At 38.1% G+C, this 24,000-nt stretch overlaps 2 protein-coding genes across 2 annotated transcripts in view; both read left to right on the top strand.

The window, feature by feature from the left end:
• Nucleotides 1-7,074, top strand: part of snx25 (sorting nexin 25) — a 28,231-nt gene extending 21,157 nt beyond the window's left edge. The window contains exons 14-23 of the mRNA XM_080035170.1: nt 607-738; nt 1,425-1,565; nt 1,999-2,112; nt 2,235-2,312; nt 2,630-2,713; nt 3,081-3,198; nt 3,495-3,561; nt 4,516-4,697; nt 5,076-5,176; nt 5,773-7,074. Coding sequence (XP_079891296.1) covers nt 607-738; nt 1,425-1,565; nt 1,999-2,112; nt 2,235-2,312; nt 2,630-2,713; nt 3,081-3,198; nt 3,495-3,561; nt 4,516-4,697; nt 5,076-5,176; nt 5,773-5,841 — 1,086 coding nt within the window. The 3' untranslated portion in view covers nt 5,842-7,074. The remainder of the gene's footprint in view (nt 1-606; nt 739-1,424; nt 1,566-1,998; nt 2,113-2,234; nt 2,313-2,629; nt 2,714-3,080; nt 3,199-3,494; nt 3,562-4,515; nt 4,698-5,075; nt 5,177-5,772) is intronic.
• A 1,036-nt stretch (nt 7,075-8,110) lies between these two features.
• Nucleotides 8,111-24,000, top strand: part of LOC307256999 (centrosome and spindle pole-associated protein 1-like) — a 23,427-nt gene continuing 7,537 nt past the window's right edge. The window contains exons 1-17 of the mRNA XM_080036113.1: nt 8,111-8,157; nt 8,892-9,012; nt 9,189-9,255; nt 10,086-10,189; nt 10,533-10,598; nt 11,163-11,287; nt 11,378-11,488; nt 13,075-13,175; nt 13,509-13,605; nt 14,713-14,770; nt 15,393-15,646; nt 16,312-16,415; nt 17,622-17,745; nt 18,227-18,320; nt 21,494-21,641; nt 22,925-23,062; nt 23,573-23,685. Coding sequence (XP_079892239.1) covers nt 8,914-9,012; nt 9,189-9,255; nt 10,086-10,189; nt 10,533-10,598; nt 11,163-11,287; nt 11,378-11,488; nt 13,075-13,175; nt 13,509-13,605; nt 14,713-14,770; nt 15,393-15,646; nt 16,312-16,415; nt 17,622-17,745; nt 18,227-18,320; nt 21,494-21,641; nt 22,925-23,062; nt 23,573-23,685 — 1,803 coding nt within the window. The 5' untranslated portion in view covers nt 8,111-8,157; nt 8,892-8,913. The remainder of the gene's footprint in view (nt 8,158-8,891; nt 9,013-9,188; nt 9,256-10,085; nt 10,190-10,532; nt 10,599-11,162; nt 11,288-11,377; nt 11,489-13,074; nt 13,176-13,508; nt 13,606-14,712; nt 14,771-15,392; nt 15,647-16,311; nt 16,416-17,621; nt 17,746-18,226; nt 18,321-21,493; nt 21,642-22,924; nt 23,063-23,572; nt 23,686-24,000) is intronic.

The raw sequence follows: 24,000 nt of genomic DNA, 5'->3' as shown, positions 1-24,000 counted from the left end.
TTAGGCCATTCAATTAAAATAAAAAAAACTAAACCACCGTTAATCTCGGGGTTATTACAATTACCTAAATGAAAAACTAATGAGAAACTGAAACTAATGGTAACATTTTTTAATTTTTTTTATGAGTCAAATATATCATATTAACTTTAATTGTACTGTTTCTATAATGCATTTGTCATTCAATATTACTTAATTCATAAAAAAACTTGTGGAATATGACTTATACTTCAACACTCGGCTCTTTTAAATCAGGTCTGAAGACCGTTCTGTTTCCGTTTTAACCTGAAATTTTAATTTCTCATTTTGAATTAATTATTATTTATTTATTTTTTTGGAATGTGTGCTCTATACTTGATGTATTTTGTTCTTGCTTAAATTCTTTTTTGAATGTGTGCTCTATGCTTGATGTATTTTGTTCTTGCTTAAATTCTTTTTTGAATGTGTGCTCTATGCTTGATGTATTCTGTTCTTACTTGATGTATTTTGTTATTGCTTATGTAAAGCACCTTGAATGGCCTTGTGTCCGAAATGTGCTCTAAAAATAAACTTGCCTTGCCTTATAATATGCAGTATAATAATAAGAATCTGTCTGTTGTGTGTGTGTAGATAGTGAGTAAACTAAAGGAGGAGATTGGAGCGATGGAGAGAGAACACGGTGAACTGCAGCAGCACATCAGCAGAACAGACTGGTGGTGTGAAAACCTGGGCCACTGGAAGGCCACCATCTCTACTGCTGAGGTAAAGCCTGTTACTGCCAACCTTTGTTTCATTACAGAGTATAGCTTCAGATGGGATGTAACTCACAGCCACTACAACATGCAGTGTGTGTGTGTGTATTTGTACAGTAAAATGTCACAGTAAAAGACATCACAGTAATATTTACAAAGTAAGTTTTTTTTTAACCCTATATTTCTCTTTCTGTGATGTCACGAGAAAGAGAAATATAGGGTTAAAAAAAACACTCTTTCTGCCTTTTCTCAGGCTAGGATGAACCGATTTAAATTTTTTTTTGCACATTTATACTACATAGGATCTCAGAATTCAATACACCTTCATATTCAAACCGGTGAAGTAGGCCTTTAATTTGTTTTGACAAGACTGCCGGACCCGACGGGGGCAGATCTGAATAGTTATTTCACCTTAGATTTCGAAGGTCGTGATTGTGACGTAATTTCAATCGATTTCAGACTTACAATCAAGATCGTTACATCCCTTATATAGACACATGCACTTATGGTTGAATGTCAATAGATTTGGTTTATGAAGTTAATGCAAATAATGTAGTAATTAAAAGTGTGTGTGTGTGTGTGTGTGTGTGTGTGTGTGTGTGTGTGTGTGTGCGTGTGCGTGTGCGTGTGCGTGTGCGTGTGCGTGTGCGTGTGCGTGTGCGTGTGCGTGTGCGTGTGTGTGTGTGTGTGTTGCAGGCCACAGAGGAAGGTGGGGAGACGGTGGCGTGTTACAGTGTGTGTGTGAGTCTGTCAGAAGGAGAGGAGGCGACCAACAGTCGCTGGAGCGTCCAGAGGAAACTCACTGAGTTCCAGATGCTGCATCGAAAACTCACAGAGGTACAACACACAACACACAAGAACCTGTACGGCAATGTTTCTCTATCTGTACGGTAGCAGTTTTTCCCCTGTGCTTTATCGGTAAAGGACATTACTACTAGTGGTTTTTCTACAAGCATTAGAGAATAATTTTTTTTTTATCCCACAGTCCCTTTTGATGTTATAATGTATTTATTGCTGAATTTAGACCATACAACGATGAGATAAGTCTGTTTTCAGTTCAATTTATGCTTCAGATTCAACCTGTGGAAAGAGTTTGAAGTTTCCTAAGTCAGACAATATCCTGTTTACATTTGTAATACGCTGTTAACTCTCTAGAATGAAGGAAACCAAATATAACTGTACTACTAAATATATTTGTTTGGTCAATAATGTGGTTATCTCCCTCATTACAGTAAAATCACACGTATCTCTGTGTTTGTGTCTCGCTCAGTGTTTTCCGTCGTTGAAGAAGCTCCAGTTGCCGTCGCTCAGTAAACTTCCCTTCAAAACCATCGACCAGAAATTCTTAGACAAGAGCAAAACACAGCTCAATGCCTTTCTCCAGGTAAAGATTTATAATAACTTAGAACTTTATAATACCTATCGTTTATAGGGCCTTTTCCACTGTCTGCTGTAATAGTAAGAATTTAAAAAACGGTGTGTGTGTGTGTGTGTGTGTGTGTGTAGCGTCTGTTAACAGATGAGCGGTTGTGCCAGTCTGAGGCTCTGTATGCATTCCTCAGCCCATCTCCAGAACACCTCAAGGTAACCACTTGCTCATTATTCCAAATTAAAAAAGACAAAGCTATTAATCTATCTATATCAGACAAAGCTACTAATCTATCTATATCAGACAAACCTGTATAATATAGAAACACCTCCTTCTGGCTAGTTCAGGACTTCTTTTAGTAACATTTCCATCAACACCTAAGAGAGACAGGGAGACAAAAGTGTTAGTTACATATTATATCATAAATACTACGAAATATTGAAAAAGATATTGTTTGAAATTAGTTAGGAAAATCATTAAACAGAAACTGTTGTAATTAACATCAGTCATTTTCTTTGTTCCCTGTCTGAAGGTGATGTCGATCACCAAGAAATCGTCCTTCTCTCTGGCCTCGTTCCTGGAGAAGCTACCGGGGGATTTCTTCTCCCACACGGAGGTACGCGCTCATTCATAAATAAAGCAGCAGTGAATTATTGTGGGCTGTCTCACACACTAACAGTGTGTGTGTGTGTGTGTGTGTGTGTGTGTGTGTGTGTGTGTGTGTGTGTGTGTGTGTGTGTGTGTGTGTGTGTGTGTGTGTGTGTGTGTGTGTGTGTGTGTGCGTGTGCGTGTGCGTGTGTGTATGTTCAAGTTTTTTTTTGCAAGAGGGTGTCATACTATATACGGAATGTGAAGCCCACTGAAGCAAATTGATGTTTGTGATATTGGGCCATTTGATTTATTTGCTCCGTGTGTGTGTGTGTGTGTGTCCTTGTCCGTGTCCGTGTGTGTGTGTGTGTGTGTGTGTGTGTGTGTGTTCACAGGAGGAGGTTGACGATGACAGTGACTTGTCAGACTACGGTGACGAGGGAGACGGGAGGAAAGACGCGCTGGCCGAGCCCTGCTTCATGCTCATAGGGGAAATATTTGAACTCAGAGGAAGTTAGTAGTAAACTGTTGTCTTTTTTAATCAATTACATTTGTTAATTAATACACAAAAAACACATTTTCACATGAAAGATACAGAGGCATTTATGAAGAAATGAAAAATCTCTATGGCTCATGTCTTTATGGGAGTAAATCATACATTCTTACGCCATAAAGTAGTAGTACAATGTAAAATCTGACCTTTTTTTCTGTCTTTTGTCTTTTGTCTGTCTGTCTGTCTGTCTGTCTGTCTGTCTGTCTGTCTGTCTGTCTGTCTGTCTGTCTTTCTGTCTGTCTGTCTGTCTGCTCAGTGTTTAAGTGGGTGAGGAAAACTCTAATTGCACTAGTCCAGGTGACTTTTGGACGAACTATCAACAAGTAAGTTCCAGCAAATTGTCATTTGAATTAACTGTGTAGGAAAAAAAAGTAAAAGATCTCCCTTTTAAAAAGAGTTTCCGGTCTCATTGGGATTTACCTGTATAAATAAAGGTTAAAACAACTCACTCTTTTGGGAAGATATTTTGATTATAATAATGAAAGCTCACCACAATCAACATATTGTGTCTTTTCACTGCAATTTGCATTAAAATCCTATATTCTCCCATCCCTACCTGTTTCATAGTGCTAGACTTTGTATCTTACTCAACTCAAAGTGCTGTACAAAACTCAATACAAAACAACATATACGATACATGAGGAAAAAAAGAGAGGAGTGTCAAAGTCTCAAGTTTTGTTGCAAAGAAAAAAAAAAGAAAAAAAAAGGCAAATGGTAAAAAAAAGTGAGTTTTCAGCAACGTATTAAACTGTTTTCAATGTAATTTGCATTCAAAACTTATATTCTCCCATCCCTACCTGTATCATAGTGCTAGATATTGTTTTTTTTTTTTTTTAAGATATTTTTTTGCCATTTTTATGCTTTATTGATAGTGCAGAGAGACAGAGGTGAAATGGGGCAGAGAGGGGAGTGACATGCAGAGAACGACCGCGGGCGGGAATCAAACCCGGGTCTGCTGCTGGGCCCGGCCCGGGAGGGGGACGCCTTACCGACTGAGCTAAAGGCGCCCCCTTAGATATTGTATTTTAACTAAACTCTAACACCCTGTGTGCTTTCTGTAGACAGATCCGGGACACAGTTTATTTCTATAGCACATTTAAAAACCACATCGGTTGACCAAAGTGCTGTACAAAATTCAATACAAAAGAACATATAAGATACATGAGAAAAAAAGGAAGGGGGAAAAAAGGGAAGAGTGTCAAAGTCTCAACTTTTGTTAAAGGCCAATGCAAAAAAAGTGAGTCTTCAGCAACTAACACCCTGTGTGCTTTCTGCAGACAGATCCGGGACACGGTGAACTGGATCTTCTGTGAGCAGATGTCTGTGTGTTATATCAGTGTGTTCAGGGACACATTCTGGCCCAACGGGAAGCTAGCGCCGCACGTCAAAGTCCGGACTGACACTGAACGCATCGAAACTAAAGACCGCGCGCAGCAGAAACTACTTGACAATATCCCAGGTAGGAAACACAACCAGTAGTAACTTTCATTTATATGTGTGATAAACTTAAAGGTGCAGTGAGTAGAATTTATTGGCATTTTTCAGAACAGACTTGGTAGAAAAGGAATATTATATTCATAAGTATGATTTAATTAGTGTATAGTCGCTTGAAAATATATATATATTTTTTTAATACCTCAGCATGAGCCTCTTATATCTACATAGCAGCGGAGCGCGCCGCCATGTTTCTACAGTAGCACAGAATCAAAAAAGTTAACGGCCTTACAAGTTTTTATTGTGGGCGTCCTGGGGAAATGCACCTGTTGGAAGAAGCCAAAATACAGCTTTATTACACACTGTACCTTTAATTTTTTTTGATATGGTCTTTTCTTTTCAGATGCACTTGCTAATCTAGTGGGCCAGCAGAACGCTCGCTTTGGAATAATCAAGATCTTTAACGCCCTGCAGGAGGCTGGTGCCAACAAACATCTTCTCTATGTAAGAGAACAATATTTTATTTCAAATAGGGGTGTGAACGTTTACAGAAAAAGGTCAAGGTCACTTTTATTTATATAGCACCTTATAAGAACCTACATTCACCAAAGTGCTTTACATAAAATACATAAATTAAAATACAACAGCACACATTAAAAAACACTTACAGCAATGACACAAAACAATTCATTAAAACGTAAAAGCCTGTGAAAAAAAGTTTTACATGTACAGGTTGAACCGTTTTAAAACAGGGGGCAGACGACATACAGAAAGACAGTTTGTTTATAATAATTCTTTGTTAGCTGCTGAGGTAGAGTGCTGAGCTTGTAAGTCAGGCATTCATTTATTTCTACTTTGTCTGGATTGGGGGCAGGGCACAGATTCTGCAGACCAGCTTTTATCATTTCTGAACAGTTTGTGTAATTTATGACACAACAGCTATGTTTAAAGATTTTTCCTAAATGTTTATGGTTTACTAGCCGGTTACATATGTACAGTACATGTGAACACCCCTAATTTAAAGCAAACTTTTTCAATATTTCGTAGTATTTATGATATAATATGTAACTACCACTTTTGTCTCCCTCTCTCTCTCTTAGGTGTTGATGGAAATGTTACTAAAAGAAGTGTGTCCTGAACTCAGTGCAGAGGTGGACAACAACATCTGAACACTGACACACACACACACACACACACACACACACACACACACACACACACACACACACACACACACACACACACACACAACACACACAGTCTTTGGATCTGCAAGGCCTCTCTGTAGCTGACCAATCATAAACTGCCAAGCTAGACAGACAGAGACACGGCCTTTCGACAGAGAAGCAGCTGTGTCCATCGTCACACAAGCTAAATTCTGTTGGTAGAACTTTGCTGTGAAAAATGATGAACAGTCGGGCTGACACCAGACTGAAAGGGGCCCATGTTTTCAGCTTGGTTGTGATACACGTCTAAAGTTGTCTAAAACGGGGACACACCAAATGAATTATGACTATTTCCCGTTCAGAAAAAACTGTCTTAACAAAAGCAGATCACGTTTATATCTGAAAAATCCACATTCACACAAAAACAAAAAGTTGTATTTTTTGACATTATGTGACACACTTCTGCAATGTTTTTCTTTCTTATTTGAAACATCAGGTCCGAACCAAAATGAAGTTCAACTAAAGATTTGGTTCCTGTGCAAATCATGACTTTAGAAGCAGGTTAACAATTCATGAAAGTACGGGTGCATCTAATTTTTTTTGAATATCATGGAAAAAAATCCAATCAAAAAGTAAAACTTCCATATATTCTAGATTCATTACTCAAAGTGAAATATGTCAGGCCTTTCTTTTGTCTTAATTTTGGATGATTATGGCTTTTAGCTCAAGGAATAAAAAATCCAGTATCTCAAAATATAATATATATAAGGATTTATAAAACAGAAATGTAGACCTTCTGAAAAGTATCTTCATTCTAGATTAATTTCACGTTATGTTATGAATCTAAAATATATGAACGTTTCACTTTTTGAATTCAATTACAGGAAAAAAAAAAAAACTTTTCATTGATATTTAAATTTTCTGAGATGCACCTGTAGACAACTTGATCATTGTGCTATCAGTTTCTAAAGCTGATAGTCAAGACCTCGTTTAAAAGCAGAAAAACACACAGTTGAAGTTTGAGATTTTCTGTTGAAACTATTGAAGGAAACTGTGTCATGGCCCACTAAAGACCGCTGAACATTCCTCCCACACACAACCTGAGCAACGGCACTTCTGTGTTCTGTGATTCTCGTTACGGCTTAAATATTGTGCAATATAATGTCGTGTAAAAGTCATTGTGATGATTTTATTTATGATTATTATTGATAGATTTTATTTTTACCAGAAATTGTTTAGAGAGCGTTTATATAAGCAATAAATTGCAAAAAAAAAAAAAAAAAGTTGATCGTTGGCATTTTTTATTTCACTAAAAAAAAGATTCATGAGATTACATTTTATCCATTCCTATCACAAATATAAACCATGGATAGTATAAACCAGTTTTTACACTGTAGCAGAATACAATACATTTTTTTGTGCGAGTGTTTTGAGTTTAAAGTCCCACACCCTTAAGGTATTAAGCAACAAAACAAATATATTGCTTGTTCTTCTTCTTTGTTAGCCTACAATTGTGTGCATATAAAATAGAAAATATATAAATTTGTCCAATTTGGTTCACAAGAAAATAAGTAGTCTGTAAAGGTGAAGACATTACTGCAATTTTATCTATGAACATGCCATTTGTGGTATTCTGCTGCATTCACATAATATGGGAGGATTTTACAGTGTTGAAATTTACTAAACTCCAACTCATTATTCATTTAAAAAGAACTCCGTGACCCTATTACCTTTTTTTTCTTTTAAAATCAACACCTGGAAATGGTTGTGGTCCCATTTTATTTATGTTGTAAACCACAGAATTGTTGGATTGTAAAAGGCATTAGGATTTAACAGTTTTTTTCCATGGGCTTTGAATGCAACATGTGTTCGTTCCCCATAGAGAGGGTAGAATGTAGAATGTTAGGTTACCTCAAACAGCTGAGCAGCGAAGTGTCAATTTGAGAAAGCTAGGTCAAATGCAATGGAGCACTTTGCCTTCACAATAAACGTTGAGAACAATATACGTTTGAATCTTATACTATGTCTATGGTTTGAATTTGAATATACGTTTCACATGGGTGGTCCTTCTAAGATAAATAAGGGCTGAAAAGGTTGATAAACACTTTAAATATTTTAGAAAACTAGTTGATCTTTTAAAATTCGCAGACACTAAACATAATTGAATCGTCCGGTCACGTTTAACAGGTGAGCGAACGATTGAGCTTTTATTTTGACATCTGACACCGGAATGTGTGCTATATTATAAAAACAAACTTTATTACGATGTTTGGTTCAACGAAGACAAACAGGGCATCGAGCTAACAGACATTTTATCCGGTAAATTCATATTCAAACATAATTAAATTGTTATTTTAACAACAGTAATACTGAGAGAGGCGTAAGAAAGCTACGCTAGCCGGACGAGGAGCTAGTCACACGCTAAGGTTAGCTTTCCTAGTTTTTGTGTCGTTATTAATGGTTATACTTTGGGCAAAGCTAACAAGCTAGCTAACGTAAACTGCAGGTTACTTTATCTGACCACACAATTATTATTGTAATCATACCACGTGTATTAATATCTTTCACACTACTTATAATTGTGTTGCTATAAGCTAAGCTAGTAGCGTTAAGCGGGTTAATGCTCTTCATTGTGGTTGCCAGACAACGGGCGAATTAAAGTGACAGTACCGTTAATCAATCAAGGTTTATTAATTGGCAGTTATGAAATTAATACTTCTGAAGCAGTACAGGAAATAACTTAATGTAGATAAGTTATTAGCGATGAATATACGACACACAATCAAATAATAACAATCGGTTAAAATATAATATAAGAAAGGCATTCGAATATATAGAGATGTATTCATTGTCAAACATTGACTACAGTGCCTTTTATCTTAGTTTGAGACAACAGTTGGTATATTTTGCTACTTTGCATTTGTTGAGAACTAACATGGAGGCTCAAACACTCGAACAATATAAAAAAAAAACGAACTATTTGACTGTGTATAATAAAATATGATATCATTTGTATTGATTTTTCTTTTTTAATTTAATTAATTTTTTTGTAGGCTTTAACTTTGCCCAAATCAGATGGATGACGAGCTGGATAACTTCCTCCGGGAGCGCAGGGCGAGAGTGGAGCAGGATAAAGCGAATCTAGACCAAGACCTTCCGTACATGGAAATACAGGTGGGTTTGTTTGGAATAATGTTAACTAGGGTATTCAACACTACGTACTTATTATTCAGACATTTCTATAAAGTTATTAAGAAAGCACTGAGATGAAATAGGCTATTATATACATTTACATAATTTTTTTTTCTTTCTTTCTTTCTTTTTTCTATTTCTGACTTCTGACTTGACAGACCAAACCCCACAGAGCCTATGGATCTAAAGAGAACATTCCCCCTAAGTCTACAGCACAAGGCAAAGGTAAAGTACATAACGACATTTACCTACTTTTAATTGTTATGTTTTTAGCAAATTCGTTAATGAGTAACTGAACCCCAAACCAATTTATATGAGGATTTAGTTTTAGTCTATTGTTAAAGGGTGCTGTAAGCGGAATGGTTCTTTTAGCTAACTTCCTGTCAGTTACTGCAGTTAGCAGTCCCCTCGCTCGTCCCTACGTCACCACATTAATGCACTGCGGTCTTCAAGCAGCGAGTTATCTAGCATCATCTCAGATCCATAAGTGTGATTAAAAACATGATAAAAACCATCAAAACAGACATTGGGAAGGATTTTTACCTGCTCCGCCATTGTAGGCGCATAAACATTCACCCATCTGTTGCTCTGCATGTGCACCGGCAGTGAGACCATGAGTGAGACTCTTGTGATTGGATAAAAATTTCGGGATCCTCCAATAAGTTTATTAGCCGATTACATGCAGAGCAGCTGACTGAGAAATTGGCTTTATGAAACACGCACATTATGTAAGTGATCACTGTATGAATAAAGAGCGATTTAACACTTATATTAACATAAATAAACCGCTTACTTCACCTTTTAATAGTGACCCATGTGATGGGAGCTATGTTTTTAAGGGTAGATGTTGAAGTGGCAACCGTGTGTGTGTGTGTGTGTGTGTGTGTGTGTGTGTGTGTGTGTGTGTGTGTGTGTGTGTGTGTGTGTGTGTGTGTGTGTGTGTGTGTGTGTGTGTGTGTGTGTGTGTGTGTGTGTGTGTGTGTGTGTGTGTGTGTGTGTGTGTGTGTGTGTGTGTGTGTGTGTGTGTGTGTGTGTGTGTGTGTGTGTGTGTTCAGATGAGAGTAGCAGTGTTGGTCTGCCCCTCGGTGTAGAGTATGAGAGGAAGAAACAGAGGCTTCAGCATGAGCTACGGATGGACTACAGACGCTACATGGCTCAGGTGACACACACACACACACACACACACACGCATATATACACGCATATATACACACACACACACACACACACACACACAGGAGCTCTCTCTCTCTCTCTCTCTCTCTCTCTCTCTCTCACCTCTTTACTCTTGTGACCAGAAGTACTGGCCTTCTTGAGTTTTTTCTGTTGTTTTATTATGTTGTAATTCAATTCACTAAGCTTTATTGGCACGGATGTACTAAAACAATATTGCCAAAGCATCATATAATAATACATACATACATGAGCTTTATTTTGGTCTTTAGGTGAACACAGTTTGTTTGTCATATTGTTGCTGACGACGGTAACATTTTGTGTTTCAGAAAAAGCAGTTTGCCTCTGGAGAGCCCGGACCGTTACTTCTCCTGGATAACAGGAGATATGTCAAGGTAAATGCCTCTTTAATGAAGACATATTATACTCATTTTCAGGTCTTTATTTTTGATGTTGGACTCCTTGACAACAAAGTAAACTCTGTAGATCAAAAAGAGCACATGACGGCCTCAACAAAATGTCTAGAGTAGATGGGGCGGCAGTGGCGAAGTGGGTAGGGAGTTCGCCTCTGGTGTGCAGGGTCGGAGGTTCGATCCCCCGTCTCCCCGCCACATGTCGAAGTGTCCTTGGGCAAGACACTGAACCCCGAATTGCTCCCGATAGTTAACTTAGCCTACCCTGCGTGGTAGCTGCTGCTGCTATCGGTGTATGAATGTGTGTGTGAATGTGTACAAAACAATGTAAAGCGCTTTGGGTCTGTGACAAACGGAGATAAAGCGCTATATAAGTCCATTTACCATGAAAAGTTCAAGCTGTACTTCAGAATCGGCTTCAGTAACAAAGAGATTATTTATTAGATGATGAACACAGTGTATCAAACGGTCCATCAACCTATATACAGTATATATGCAGTATATATACAGTATATATGCAATATACAATTATGTTTCTTTCAGCAGACCCAGCCCAGAGACCCGGCAGCAGTTACTCCCAGACAGAGAGCGGTCACACAGAGAGATGCAGCCACTCTGACAGAGGAGGGCAGGGGGTTAGACAGGCTGACTGGGTTAGACAGGCTGAATGGGTTAGACAGTGGGTTAGATAGGGGGTTAGACAGGGGGTTAGACAGTGGGTTAGATAGGGGGTTAGACAGTGGGCCTTATGGGCCTTTAAGGCTCCAGGAAGAGGAGTTGTCGGGACGTCCCAGAGATAATCACCAGGAGTCAGAGGAGGAAGAGCTGGAGCTGATGGAAGGGAGAAGACGAGCCAATAAGAATGATGGAAGGTACATAGAGGGAATGTCCGGTTTATTTGTGTGTGTTAAAGCTTGGGCTGTACTAAGAAAAAATGGATGTGGCAATTGTTAGAAGTTTATGAAGGAAAAATAAACAAGAGAATTTAGTCTATTTTGAGCTTGTATTTGCAAAGCCAGGTTTTATTTAAAGAGAATTGAAAAGGCAAGATTACAGTACGCCGGGACATTTATTTTCGTGATATCTGTATCGTGTGGTCAGCTCCAAAAATGTATATCTTGAATTTAAAAAAAATAAAACAGGTTTTGAACTACAACTTCTGCTCCTGTATATGTCGCAGTAAGCCTATTGCCCTCTAATTGTTGGGTTTTGAATTTCAGTTTTGATTTAAGTTGATTAGACACAATTTGTCCTTGCCAATACCCAGCCGTAGTTAAAGCCTGATACCTAGGGGGCAAAACCCCTTTTTTTTTAAAAACAGACATGGAGCGTTGTAAAAGGTTGTTCACCAGAAATGATATCCAGGACCTTCCAGGATCCCAACCTGGGTGGACAACCTTGTCAACAAGCTGCTGGAAAGCTACAGCGGGCCGACAGAGCAAATCAGAACCACTGTTTAAGCGAATGGGGGTGGGCTAATAGGGAATTTTTTAAACTTATATATATCATTATGAAACTTTGCAAGTTGATTACTGACATTAAAACAACAACTTTTTGTATTACAGTATTTTCCAAAAGGTTTGAATAAATATGAAAAATCATCAATATCTTACTAATGATGCGTACGTTTGCATATCTGCAAAGCCCCAAAATCTAGATGTTGGACAAAAACAAAGTCAATTTATTTTTAAATTTTGAAAACAAAACAAGTGTCCAACTGCCTGAAGCCTTTCCTAATCACAGTTCAAATTTGATCAATAACCCATTGAAAATGAATTTTTTGCACTGTTTTTTCCAAGGGAATGTCTAGCCGTTTCCTAAAATACCAGCTGGAGACTCCAAAAGGACACTTTTGGTCCATAGCACATGAAATGTAACTGTGTAAAAAATTTATTTTCTATGGGTTATTGATCAAATTTGAACTGTGATTAGGAAAGGCTTCTGGCAGTTGGACACTTGTTTTGTTTTCAAAATTTAAAAACAAATTGACTTGGTTTTCTTCCAACATCTAGATTTTGGGGCTTTGCAGATATGCAAATTTTCGCATCATTAGTAAGATATTGATGATTTTTCATATTTACTTAAACATTTTGGAAAATACTGTAATAGAAAAAGTTTTTGTTTTAATGTCAGTAATCAACTGGCAAAGTCTCATAATGATATCTATAAGTTTAAAAAATTCCCCATTAGCCCATACCCATTCACCCCCATTCACTTAAACAGTGGTTCTGATTTGCTATGTCGGCCCACTGTAGCTTTCCAGCAGCTTGTTGACAAGGTTGTCCACCCAGGTTGTGATCATGGAAGGTCCTAGATGTCATTTTTGGTGAACAACCTTTTACAACGCTCCATGTCCATAAAATCACTTTGCCCCCTGGGTATGATCTAAAATAGACTTCTTGATGTTTGTTGTTATCCATCCTTTTTATCCAATGTGTTTTTAATTATCTTTTTCCAGGGAGAAGAGAGAGAATCTAGTGGGTGTTGCCAGAGAAGGATGGAGAGTGAGAGCGCTGGCAAAAACTGAGGATCCTGAGTTTGCCACCGGCCTTTCAATAGGTTGATCATCACGCATTATGCATTTAACAACTGAACAGATTGTTTAAAACATTTAGGATCCATCATTTTCTGAACATTTACTTTGAACACATTTTCTTTTTTCTCTTTTGTCCGAATTAAAAAAAAAAAAAAAAATAGACAATATTTTCTGAAATAATAGTTATTGTATGTTTAGTATGGGGGAGAAAAACATTAATATCTTTCGGGAAATGATGGATAACTAAACCCTTTTTAAAATTAAACACACCAAATGACCAATAACACTTTCAGGTGACTCGAACTAAACTACTACCAAAAAACTAATGGTCTCTCTTTTTTCAATCATGTCTTCAGGAGCGGCGGACACGGCAGACGTCCTTCAGAGGAAGAAGCAGCGCTACAGACTAGAGCTGCAGGAACAGATCGCTGAACAACACAGGAACAAGAAGAGGTTAGAACATCTTATATTTAACGTATTATTATTATTATTATTATTATTATTATTATTATTATTATTAATAACAGTTTAGGGTTAGATACAGTATATAGTTACATTTAGTCTCACGACCCTTTACCACTGACCAAAAATCCTGTGTCGATCCGGCTTTTGTGTGCGATGGGAATGGTTACATCCTGCATTTAGACACTCCATATCTCTACTATGCAGTCTTATCAAGCTGTCTAAACAAGTTTAAACAGTTTAGGCAGTCTGATATGACGGCATAGTAGAGCCATTGTAGCTAAATAAATTTAAAAAATAATAATTTATAGTTTCCAAGATTAAAGGCGTACATTTACGCAATAAAAAGTTGTCACTTAAAGAGGACCTATGATGCTTTTTGACTTTTATGACCTATAAACGTTGTTATGATGATTCATAGTCATGCTTAACCATACTAAATTATCAAATAATGACTTACATGCATTTCGACGTATTCCCTGCTGACCGTCTGGGGTGTCTGTGCAGAGCACTAAACACTATTCTAGCCAGTCGAGAAGTCACGTCTTCAAAGCGGTCTACCCTTTCATAATTCGTGACGTCGCATAAAAATTTGTGACGTGACCACGCGGATGTTTCCATGTATGGTAATGCTGTCACTTCCCTGTTCGCGTCTGCCTCGCGCCTTTATAGGTCCATGCTCGCGCTTCCCGCCACTGAAAGTGTTCCGGAAGGAAGGTAACCAATCACAACGGAGTGGGGTTTGCAAGAGGGGGGGGGAGGGTAGCGGAGATGGCCGATGCACAGGCGGAGGGAGCGGAGATTGCCGAAGCACACACACTCAAGTGTTGACAGGATGTGCTGGATCGCCAAAATAAGAGAAAGAGCTTCCCGAAAATCTACATAGTTTTTTGTGATGTGATTCGTGTCAGGTTGCTCTATAGCAGTGTAAAACAAGAAATTAAGACCAGAAAAGTAGTATAATAGGTCCTCTTTAAAGAAAAAAATTAAAGGCGCAACTCACATTATTTTTATTTTAACTTTTTTTTTGTCAAGGAACCAAATTGCTTCACGTATCAATGTTAAACCACTCAATGTGTTTGTCCTGTTTTGTTGCAGGGAGAAGGATTTGGAGCTGAGAGTTGCAGCGACGGGGGCAAATGATCCTGAGAAACAGGTCAGCTGGCATCTGACATCTTCCCTGTGTTCCAATCCCCATACTTGCATACTATTTAGTATGCCAGAAAAAGATTTAGGATGTCCCAATACATGCACATCAACTGTAGTATGCTGAAAATGCATAAATGCCCCACTAACTCCAATAGCATTTTGGAGGATTTGTGTTTATTCTTGACATTTCTTGACATAATGAAAAAAAAATAAAAAATCTTCCTTATCCTATCTATTTTTTTTTCTCTCCTGTGGCCCTAAAACTCTTCTGTACTTTAGTATGTAGTGTAGTAAAAAGAAAGAGTATGTGATTTGGAACGCAGGGATTGTTTGAGTGAAAAAGGACATTGTTTTTTTTTAATAAAGTTACAGTGGGTCGATTTATTTTTTTCCAGTAAATTATTATTATTGCATTTTTTTTACAATATAAAACATATAAAAGTATATATAAAATAGAATAGAAAGTAAACAGCAGATAAGTCAAATTGAAATGTGCAATATGATGAACACTATTTACAATATGTGCAATATGCAGTTAACTAGATAAGATTAAGCCTATTATTTATGCTACTGAGTACAGTACATTTCATTTTCTTTATCTTTGTGTTCTATCTCTATCCTCAAACCAGCCGGACCGAATCAGACAGTTTGGCCCGAGCCGGAGGAAAGACCAACAGGTTTTGTTACCGTTAGCGACAGGAGAGAGTGTTACATCATCCTATAGACATCTCCATAACAACCAGAGGATGTCGGTTAGAGACAGAGACACACCTCCACCAGATCAGCCTCACGTCGCCTTCCAGTCCCCCCCTCTGGACTACTGCCTGTCTCCTAGCAACCACCCTGGACCCCCCGCCTTACAGAGAACTGTGGACACTCCCAGGTACAACTATAGAAATAGAGAATACTAAAAACTATATGATTAAAATCTTAAAGACCTACTTCACCGGTGGAAGTATGAAGGTGTATTGAACTCTGAGATCCTATGTAGTATAAATGTGAAAACATTTTAGAAATCTGTTCATCCTAGCCTGAGAAAAGGCAGAAAGAGTGTTTTATGGTCTCACTGTCAAACCCTACATTTTCCCATCTGTGACATTACACATGGTAAAATGTAGGGTTAGGATTAACAGGACAGCTGGGCCAAGGGAAGACTGAGGGAAGAAAATCCTCATTCATTATATTATAATAGCGATTTTATAATGATAGAACGCCGGCTCCGTATGGCTGAAGTATTCCTTTAAGGATTGTAACTTAAGAATCTTTGTTTTGACAAATGGTTACATTGGGCCTGGTTGCTGGCCAGTCACTCCAATACTACCCAGCAGCTTTGCAATGTTATTTTAGTTATTAAGAAAAATTAACTTGTAAAATATATATTAGAGTGTATGAAGTAACTCCATTGTTACTCTGGCAAAGTTGGTTAACCTCAAAATATGAAGCCCTTAGTATAAAACACAATATATAACACCTGCATCTTAAAATACAGCGAGAAATGTTTTGAAATTTCAACAACAAAAAGTAATTGTAAAATATTTGTGTCCCCAGACCCTTGTACATCCCTCATCCTCCTGAAGGTTACCGGAGCTCGTATGGAGAGAACCCTCATTACTATGGCAACAGGAACCTGCTGGACCCAAACATTCCATACTGTAAGCATGTCTGTGCAATGAACTAAATTTGAATCGCAATTACAATTTCGTCTTCCAACAATTATGAAAAATAAGATAATCGACTTAAAGGTGCAGTGTGTAATATGACATCATCAAGAAAGTTCTACAAAGTTCTAGAATGCAACGCTCCCTGGGTAACCCCAACCCTTTCGAATAATAATAGAAGCTACAGTGGCCTTCAAGGACAAGAACAATTCAAAATTTTAAACAATGCACCTGATGACATTCCAACTATGACACTTCCAAAATGGCGGTGACAAGGCCTTGGTCCAAAGTATGGAGAAATATGGACATATATGAGACCCTTTCTTAGGAAAAAAATAATAATTCTAAAAAATGTTTTTTAGCTATTATTCACTAAATTAAACGTACTTATGGATATTATAATTACTTTCTAAAAAATCTGCTAGGAAATAAAACCCAAAATTCGACACACTGCAGGTTTAATCGCAAATACAATTCTGTCCTCCAACAATTATGATGTATAAGATAATCGACTTTACGAGATAATGTCTTTAAAAGTCAGGTCATGCCTTTGAGTATTTTTCATGAACTATATTTACATGTGAAGGAAACCCACTGTTTAAAAAAACAACTTTCAGGGATCATTTCTATAGTTTCTGACTTGAGAAATGTGTTTCTAAAGTGATTGGTCTCGCTAACCACGATGATGAGTCGTGATATTGCCTTCTGAGCGTGAAGCGGACATTGAATAATGATTCTTTTCACATGTTCTTTGTCATTGATGATCGTTCTTTGCTTCCTTGTGGAGCTTTGAGGTAGGGAATATGGTCAGAGTGGCAGAAGAAAAAAAAAAAACTTCTCAAGTACATTTCAAAAAAAGTTACTAAATGCATGATGTTTCCAACGTTAATGTTATTATTGTGTTAAATAATCGTGATCTTAATATCAATCAAAATAGCTGCGATTATGATTTTTGTCCTTAATCGAAAAACCAAATGTAAGCACCAGTCTGCTCTGTAAACTCAGATTGTTTTAATTGTGTTTTTACCTTGTTTTATGCTTGTTAGGCGACCTTGAGTGCCCTGAAAGGCGCCATATAAAATAAATGCATTATTATTATTATTATTAAAACAACTTTCTTGGCCACAACATATATCAAAGTTAATGAAAATTCAGCATTAACCTCATAATTTAACAAACTTTTTTTTATTTTCTTCCCAGATACTCACATGCCGGCCCCTGGTCCCATGTCCTACTGGAACCCGCCACCAGGAGGCGCTGTGTCCAGTCAGTTAGGATCCCACAGCCCGTACAGCGACAGGAGCTTACCAGAGCCACACATACAGTAAATGTCTACTCTTCACTCTTAGTACTTTGGCTTGAAAAACTGTTTCTGAACATTATTAGCAGCCTTCATTGTGTGTGTGTGTGTGTGTGTGTGTGTGTGTGTGTGTGTGCGTGTGCGTGCGTGTGTGTGTGTCTAAGCTCAGTTAATTGAATTTTATTTAACCTTTATTTATACTGTAAAGACAACTGATAAAGAGACAAAACAATTGAAACATTTGATCAGCGATGCACAACGGCTGGAATTAAAAGGAATTTGGCGAGAGTACAATATAGACTAATTAAAACAGTTACAGGTAGAGTTTCGCAGATTGAAGCTAATTGACTATTTTTTTTAAAGGATATGAAGGTTTTTATTTGAATTTGTCGCATTATATTAGGGTTTATGGGACATTAATGAGACTATACGACCTTGTAACAGGACAAAAGTCATAGTTTGATTTGAACTGTGTGTGATTTGTTTGACTCTTTTCCTCTCACAGGCCTCACAACGACGACTCTCAGGTCCGGGGTTTCCCTTCAGACAAAGCCAGACTGACTAAAGAGAGAAGCTACAGGGAGGCGCTCAAACTACAGGTAGGGGGAAACAAGATGGAACTTACATTTAACATAAAAAAATAAATTGTTTTAAGGACTAGTTTTACAAGATTGGTCCATGATTTTGTAAAATATTTAAAGATTAAACTTTTGATCAAAATTATTAAAAAATAAATAAATAAATACATGAATGGGGTTAAAACAGAAACAGATGAGTATAAACAGTATAACTATAAGAGAGGAGCTACAGGGAATATGGAATTTATATTTAACATTTATTTAAAAAAAAAATTTAAAAGCCTACTTCACCGGTTTGAATATGAAGGTGTATTGAATTCTGAGATCCTATGTAGTATAAATGTGCGAAAGAAATTGAAATCGGTTCATCCTAGCCTGAGAAAAGGCAGAAAGAGTGTTTTTTACTGTGACATCACAGTAATATTTACAAAGTACGTTTTTTTTAACCCTATATTTCTCTTTCTGTGATGTCACGAGAAAGAGAAATATAGGGTTAAAAAAAACACTCTTTCTGCCTTTTCTCAGGCTAGGATGAACCGATTTTAATTTTGTTTGCACATTTATACTACATAGGATCTCAGAATTCAATACACCTTCATATTCAAACCGGTGAAGTGGGCCTTTAAGGACTCGTTTTACAAGCTCGGTCCATCATCATCCATAAAGAATTTGTATCTGAAACACCATAAACTGTAGTCCTGATTTTCAGATCCAAAGACCGTATTATAATAGCATATCTAACAAGTATATTGATGAAATTGGCAATTGGTAGAATAAATACAAACCAATGATTGACAGACAAAATGTTATAAGCAGAGGGAGGGCCTTTTTATAAATACCAGACAAGCACAACTGCGTTATGTCTTATCATGTCTACACTGTTTAGTAAATTCTGAATATTGTCCTTTTTTTGCAAAGTTTATTTAAAGTTAACAACTGAAACATTTTAGATAAAGATGAATGTGTATGAACAGTGTGACTTTGTAGGGAGTCATAATAAAGTGGTTGCAGCAGGTAACTTTAAGCGTTGACAGCATCATAACTAGTGTGTGACATGTTGGCAGCAAGCTTCCAGGAGAGGGAGCACCGAGGGTTACGAACAGGTAAAACTGTTGTAGTTGAGAATAAGAGATTTAGGGCCGGTTTCACAGACATGGATTAAGCCTAGTCCTGCACTAAATGGAATTTTGAATGGAGATTGTCCATTGAAAATACAATTTAGTCGAGGGCTTGGCTTAATCCATGTCTGTGTTACCGGCCCTTAGTGTAAGATAATTAGTTAATAAATTAAAGGCCTATTTCACCGGTGGGAATATGAAGGTGTATTGAATTCTGAGATCCTATGTAGTATAAATGTGCAAAAAAAAAAATGAAATTGGTTCATCCTAGCCTGAGAAAAGGCAGAAAGAGTGTTTTATGGTCTCACTGTCTAACCCTACATTTCTCTTTCTGTGACATCACAAACATTTATACTACATAGGATCTCAGAATTCAATACACCTTCATATTCCCACCGGTGAAATAGGCCTTTAATAGGCCTTTCACACCGCCGCAAAATCGGAGCTAGTTCTGGGCTTGTTCGGAGTTAGAGCCAGTGTTTTGGTTTCACACCGCCAGAGAGCCTGCTCCGGGCCGTAAAAACCGGGGGAACTCATACCCCAGGATTGAGCAGGGTTTGATAAGAACTGCTTGCGCGAACGGTTGGGGGAGGGATTATCCTGACCAACCAGAGCAACTCAAACCTCATGCCCGCCATATTTAAAAACACCGCTACTACGAGACGTAAACATAACATAATTACCGAACGTAGCGATCAAATTGACCGGCGAGAATACGCTGTATGGGTCCTGTTTGCTTAAGAAAGCAAAGCGAGAGCCAACAAGTGTAAAAATAAGACGTATTCGCCGCTGTTGTTGTGCTTAAAGCTAGCGGTAGCTTTAGCGTTAGCCACAAGAGCAGCGGCGTCGGGTGACGTACACACACGTTTACAGTGACGTCATGACGTTGCTCTCTTGCCGGCTCCATGGCTGTCTCCGGTCGATGTGAAACCAACCGGTTCATAACTGGGATAAGGCTCTAACCAGTTTTGAACTGACCCCAACACCAGCCTGGAACTGACTCTTGGTTCATTTTGGTGTGAAAGGCCTATAAGTAACCCCCGTAATATCCCAGTGTTTGTGAGATCGCCCCCTAGTGTTGTATCCTAGTGACACCTTGGTCCCATGATCCCAGTCCTCCATACATTCCTCCTCCTTGTTGTTTTATTGTGATAAGATACAACAATACATATTTCCTCACTGTTTTGAAAATAATTATATAGTTTTTTTTTCTATTCAAAATGTGCCTTTCGGGTGGTGTAGTGGTCGCGGGTTCAAATCCAACCCGTGGACCTTTACTGCAGGTCATCCCCCCCCCCCCCCCCCCCCTCTCTCTCTCTCTCTGTCTCCCCGTATCCCCTCTGTACAGTCTAATAAAGCTTGAAATTGCAAAAAATAAAATCTATCTAATTTGCCTTTCAAGAAACCCAAGGACGCTTTACAAAAGTACAGCTCCCGTACAGGTGGATGTAAAGAAACTAATAACACACGCAAGGAGCGAAAAATGTATGAATGAACAAATAAAAAATTATGCAACCTAGTAACCCCCAATTAGTACAATTGATTGTATAACTGACGAGCAACAGCAGAGATTCAGATGGATTCCAAGGAATTTGAATAGCAACAGCACCCTCTAGTGGTTATATAGCGCAATTGCGAAAAACATCCTAATATTTTCTTTTAAACATGCAAACGGTAAAATTGCTGTCTTGTAGAGCTATAGATTTTTTTTGTAAACATTCAGTGTTATCGAGCATAATGATTTTTTTATTCAGAATTTTAATGTATAATGTTTAACATATTTGAAATAAAAAAGTAGTATTAAAGAAATAATACTTTCTAATATTTTCTTTTAAACATGTAAAAGGTAAAATGTTTGTACATGTTCACACTGTTATCAAGAATAATGATTTTTATTTCAGTATTTCAATATTTAATGTATGTTTAATAAAAAAATAATTTATCATAAATTACAGGTGGATGTTAAGAAAGTGATAACACAAGCAAGGACTGAAAATAAATAAATAAAATAATGTAACCTAGAATAATGATTTTTATTTGAGTATTTGATTGTAACCTAGTAACCGTGTGCTGTAGATCTCTGAGCAGCAGGAGAAGAGGCGAGCGGAGCGGTTAGAGACGGAGCGCTACGAGGCTCGACTGGAGGCCGACATGATGAACCACCAGCCCTGGGGCCGCGGGGGGGGAGGGGCCCCTCTCAGGGACCACACCGGCAACCTGCTGGGTAACTAGTATACTAAACTAATGTTAACCTGTTAATCTAACCTACTGGGTAACTAGTATATACTAGTGCTGTTTATACATACTAATCTACTGTTAATCTAACCTACTGGGTAACTAGTATATACTAGAGGGGGGGTAGGGGCCCCGCTCAGGGACCACACTGGCAACCTGCTGGGTAACTAGCACCAGTACATACTGATCTAATGTTAATCTGACCTACTGGGTAACTAGTATACTAAACTAATGTTAACCTGTTAATCTAACCTACTGGGTAACTAGTATATACTAGAGGGGGGGGGAGGGGCCCCGCTCAGGAAACCTACTGGGTAACTAGGACCAGTCTACTACTATACTAGACTAATGTTAATCTAACCTACTGGGTAACTAACACCAGTACATACTGATCTAATGTTAATCTGTTAATCTAACCTACTGGGTAACTAGTATAGACTAGAGGGGGACCACACAGGAAACCTACTGGGTAACTAGGACCAGTCTACTACTATACTAGACTAATGTTAATCTAACCTACTGGGTAACTAGGACCAGTCTACTACTATACTAGACTAATGTTAATCTAAACTACTGGGTAACTAACACCAGTACATACTGATCTAATGTTAATCTGACCTACTGGGTAACTACTATACTAAACTAATGTTAATCTAACCTGCTGGGTAACTAAAACCAGTAACTAGTATAGACTAACAGTCTGACATGATGAACCACCAGCCCTGGGGCCAAGGGGGGGAGGGGCCGCACTCAGGGACCACACCGGCAACCTGCTGGGTAACTAGCACCAGCCTACTACTATACTAGACTAATGTTAACCTGTTAATCTAACCTGCTGGGTATTGCAATAAAAACATTTTATTTATTTTTTATTTTTTTCAAACCTTTATTTATACAGCTAAATCCCATTGAGACTGGACACTCTTTTTAAAGGGATGAAAGTACAATATAAATATATAAACTAATTAATAGGTCGACTATTCTTCAGTCTAATGGAAGTAGCTACAGAACTCGACATGGCTCTTAGTCCTGAATGTGAGTGACATGTATATTGTATGTTACGATTTTAACTTCAGCTTGTTGTCTTGGCCACGTCTACATGCCTAAATGCATTGAGTTGCTGCCATGTGATTGGCTGATTAGCTATTTGTTTTTACAAGCAATTGAGCAGTTGTACCTGATACAGTGTCCGGTGAGTGTATATCAATGTATCTTTACACCCCTAATGTTAGCAATGATTCTAACTCTTAACGTATCCTGTCTGTTGCTCAGCTGACCTGAACCAGATGCACAAACAGAATGAGGAGGCGTACATCAACCCAGAGCAGTGGCAGAAGAGAGTCACAGCCGTCAGCACCACACCGTCCCCTCGCAGGACTGAGCTCCCAGACCCCAATGAGAGGGTCTCAGGTCAGTAATACAGTACAGAACACACTAAGGCCAATACTGTATAACCCCCCCCCCATATAAAACATTTACAATCTAATTAAGAAAATGCATGGAGACCTGTGTTTTGAACTGTTTAAGTTATTGCTGTATGGATATAGAGAGATGTAACACTTATATTAACAAGAAAATATCACTTACTTTAAGACACCCAACTTTAAGTCAGTGTATTAACACATTTATTTAGGCAGGCATACTCACCCATGGACTGAAAATCTGCTGCAAGCTCTGTGCTTTTTAAACTTGTTTTAATTGTGTTTTTGCCTCAATTGTTTTATGCATGTTAGGCGACCTTGAGTGCCTTGAAAGGCGCCATATAAAATAAATGTATTATTATTATTGATTTTTACTGTTTTAGTCCAGGTTTCCAGAGGCTTTATACTGTATGAAGATTTGAAGAAAACTGAATGAAACACATTATGCTTCGGTGCAACTCTTACATAATTTCCCTTTTTTTTTCTCTCTCTTTTCTAGGCTTCACTCATGTGCAGACGTCCCAGTTCGCCAGAGGGAACGTGTTTGGGAACCAGACGAGCCCTCAGCAGCTGCAGGAGCAGGACCAGTACAAGGCTTTCCTCAAGCAGCAGGTAGGGACTCTATTAAAGCTATAGTGTGTAACTTTTGTCGCCCCCCATGAGGAATTCTGAGTAATTACAACAACACTGTCGGTGCATCTACATGAGGTAAAGCCTTCAGTGATGGCACATGGATTTTATACCTTCTGCTGTATACGTCCAGGTTTTTTTCTTAGCAGTAGAATCAACAACTGAAACATTTCTTGGGCTCTTCTTGAGGATTTTTCTTGAGCTCCTGCACCAGTGTCAGGGGGGGGGGGGGGCACACCAGTTTGTAAATGCTGCCATACTGAGAAATACAGAGAGAGAGTTTTGTGGAGCTGATAG

Source organism: Ammodytes marinus, assembly GCF_949987685.1.
Source record: "Ammodytes marinus genome assembly, chromosome: 10".
NCBI classification, from domain to species: domain Eukaryota; kingdom Metazoa; phylum Chordata; class Actinopteri; order Uranoscopiformes; family Ammodytidae; genus Ammodytes; species Ammodytes marinus.
The sequence above is the reverse complement of the archived record's forward strand: the minus strand, read 5'-3'. Positions and strand labels throughout refer to the sequence as shown.